The sequence below is a fragment of the Quercus lobata genome, chromosome 12 (genome assembly GCF_001633185.2).
Source record: "Quercus lobata isolate SW786 chromosome 12, ValleyOak3.0 Primary Assembly, whole genome shotgun sequence".
Taxonomy (NCBI): domain Eukaryota; kingdom Viridiplantae; phylum Streptophyta; class Magnoliopsida; order Fagales; family Fagaceae; genus Quercus; species Quercus lobata.
Window position 1 is genome coordinate 21,479,245 of NC_044915.1, and position 2,885 is coordinate 21,482,129.

Genomic DNA, 2,885 nt, shown 5'->3' on the forward strand with positions numbered 1-2,885 from the left:
CAAAACACACTTTACTTGTAATTGAGTAGATCTAGGACGTGTTTAATGTTTCAAGGAACAAGATTTCAAGTTCAAGTGTTAAAGCCATGCATGTCTGTCCAAGAATCAAGTGAAAAAGTGCTGGATTTTAAAACTCAACAGCTAGTATCTATCGAGGTTTAAAAGGTTGTTTAAGCCCGATGCTCGACAGTTGCTCGATAGATAGGGTATCTGTCAAGGTTTATGAAAATTAGTTTTTCAGATCTGATTTCACTCCAATCCATGTATAGATGTTTGAGTTTTCTTTTCTCACAACTCTAAACATATATAAGGATTGTTTTAAGAGCTGTCACAGCTGATGCACCTCAATGCAAAAGTTTTTCACAAGCATATTGTGAACCGAAGACATATGCCCTTGTTCATCTTTCTATTCAAGAAGCTGTTGTGTTTGTACACAGTAGGGTTTTGTAACCAAGGAGCTTCGTGATCTTCATCATGTGGATGAACTGAAGAACTTTGCAGCCAACATCCTTTTCAAGTTGGTGAGTAAGCCTCATACTGGGATTTGCGCATCGAATTGGTTAGTCACGTATTGGCATCCTTTTCAAGTTGGTGAGTAAGCCTTATACTGGGATCCGCGCATCGAATTGGTTAGTCACGTACTGGGTGCCGTGCATTGAAATGAAATATTGTCACTACAAAACAAGTCCAATTAGGTATTAGGGTAAGAGTTCAACTATAGGTTAGTATAAGGTACTGGGATTCCTTTATTTGTAACCGTTTGTTGTGATAATAATGAATTCTCGGGGGTGGTGACTTTAAAATCACCCGGTGGGGTTTTTGCCGTGTAGGTTTTCCCCATTCGTAAACAAATCACTGTGTCAATTTATTTTCCGCTGCATTTTAACTTAGTTGGTGATTTGTTTGTGCTACCACGCTTATTGCATGCTAATTGAATTAATTAATTAACTTGGCTAATTAATTTGTTAATTCATCATAAGGGGTCAATACATTCTTGGCCTATCAAGTGGTATCAGAGCAAACACACTCTAATTAGGTTTTAATCTTTGTTGTGTGATTCATTGACTCCTGTTTGTCATGGATAGAGGACAATCTCTTATTATACCTCCTTTATTTGATGGCACTAACTTTGCATATTGGAAAGAATGCATGAGAGCTTTCTTGTAGTCATTAGATGAAAAGGTGTGGTAAGCTGTGGAGATAGGCTAGGCCAAGCAAAGGAAGCACCGGCCGATTGGTATGATGCTAAGATCAAGGCGGCAAACTTCAACAGCAGGGCATTGAATGCGTTATTCAGTGCGGTCACGAATGAGGAGTTCAAGAAGATACCCTCTATTGAAATTGCTAAAAAAGCATGGATCATCCTCCAAACAACATATGAAGGAACTAAGGCTGTCAAGGATTTGAAGCTTCAGAGGCTTACCATGAGGTTTGAAGAGATTAAGATGGAGGAGGATAAGTCATTTGATAAGTTCTACGCCAAGCTCAAGAACATAGTGAACTCAACCTTTAATCTTGGGGAAACCATTCCCGAACCCAAGATTGTTAGAAAGGTGCTTAGATCTCTACCCGAGAGATTTCATGCTAAGATCACCACGATTGAGGAATTGAAGGATATTGACAAAATTCCTTTGACAAAGTTGGTTGGCAATCTGTAGACCTATGAGTTGGGTTTGACAAGGATTGGGAAATCTAGTAAGGGTAAGAGCATGGCATTGAAGGCTAAGAGCAATGACACTGTTGACCCATCCAAGATCAAAGCCATATTAGAGATGCCTCCACCCAAAAGTAAGAAAATGATCAAGGGTTTCTTGGGTCGACTATAATACATTAGTCAATTCATTGCCAAGCTCACCTCCACTTATGAGCCCATCTTTAAACTCCTAAGGAAGAATGAACCACACACATGGAACGATGAGTGCCAAAAAGCCATTGAACTTATCAAGGAATATCTCATCCACCCACCTATCCTAGTGTCTCCACAACATGGAAAACCCTTACTCCTATACCTTTCCACCATAAGGGATGCGGTGAAAAGTATGCTTGCACAAGAAGATAATGAGAAGAATGAGAGGGTAATATATTACTTAAGCATGAGATTCCATGATTACGAGACTAGGTACACTTCCATAGAAAAGTCATGCTTCACACTTGTTTGGGTTGTACAGAAATTGAGGCATATCATTTTACCCTTCCAAATATGGGTGGTGGCAAGAATGGACCCATTGAAGTACCTCTTTGAGAAACCTGCTTTGAGTGGAAGATTGTCGAGATGGTTAATCTTATTGGTAGAATTCGATTTGAAGTATGTGGCTAGAAAAACTATCAAGGGAAGCATCGTGTCAAATTTTTGTGTCAAGAATCCTATAGAGAGGGAGGATGGTAAGGAGGATTTTTCAGATGAAGACATTTTGGATGTTGAATTAGGGATATGGAAAATGTACTTTGATGGAGCCGTAAACCAATATGGAAATGGGATAGGGATTCTCTTGATCACTCTCGAGAGATCTCACATACCTTTGGCAATCAAATTGAGCTTTGAAGTGGCTAGCAACATGGCTGAATATGAAGCTTGCATCGTCGGAATGGAAGCTCTTCAGCCGAAGTCTTTGGGGACTCAACTTTGGTTATAGACTAAGCGAAAAGGTTGTGGAAAATGAAGGAAGAACACTTAAAGTCCTATCAACAAAACCTAGAGGACTTGACCAAGACCTTTGACAAGATTGAGTACGCAATCATCCCTAGAGCTCAGAATTAATTTGCAGATGCCTTAGCTACTTTAGCCTCCATGGTTGAAATACCTGAGGGAGTACGGACACGACCCTTAGAGATCGAACAAAGTTATGAAGAAGTGCACAAAAGGAAGACCGAAACTTCAATAATGG

General features: G+C 39.8%; 1 protein-coding gene across 1 annotated transcript; it reads left to right on the forward strand.

Moving 5' to 3' along the window:
• Positions 1–2,039: 2,039 nt before the first annotated feature.
• Positions 2,040–2,633, forward strand: LOC115970380. Its single transcript, XM_031090020.1, has one exon. The coding sequence runs from the start codon at positions 2,040–2,042 to the stop codon at positions 2,631–2,633; it is 594 nt and encodes a 197-aa protein (XP_030945880.1).
• The last annotated feature ends 252 nt before the right edge of the window (positions 2,634–2,885 follow it).

Bases quoted from the DNA above. Each gene is read 5' to 3' on its own strand.
- LOC115970380 (XM_031090020.1), top strand. From the start codon at position 2,040: ATGCTTGCACAAGAAGATAATGAGAAGAATGAGAGGGTAATATATTAC.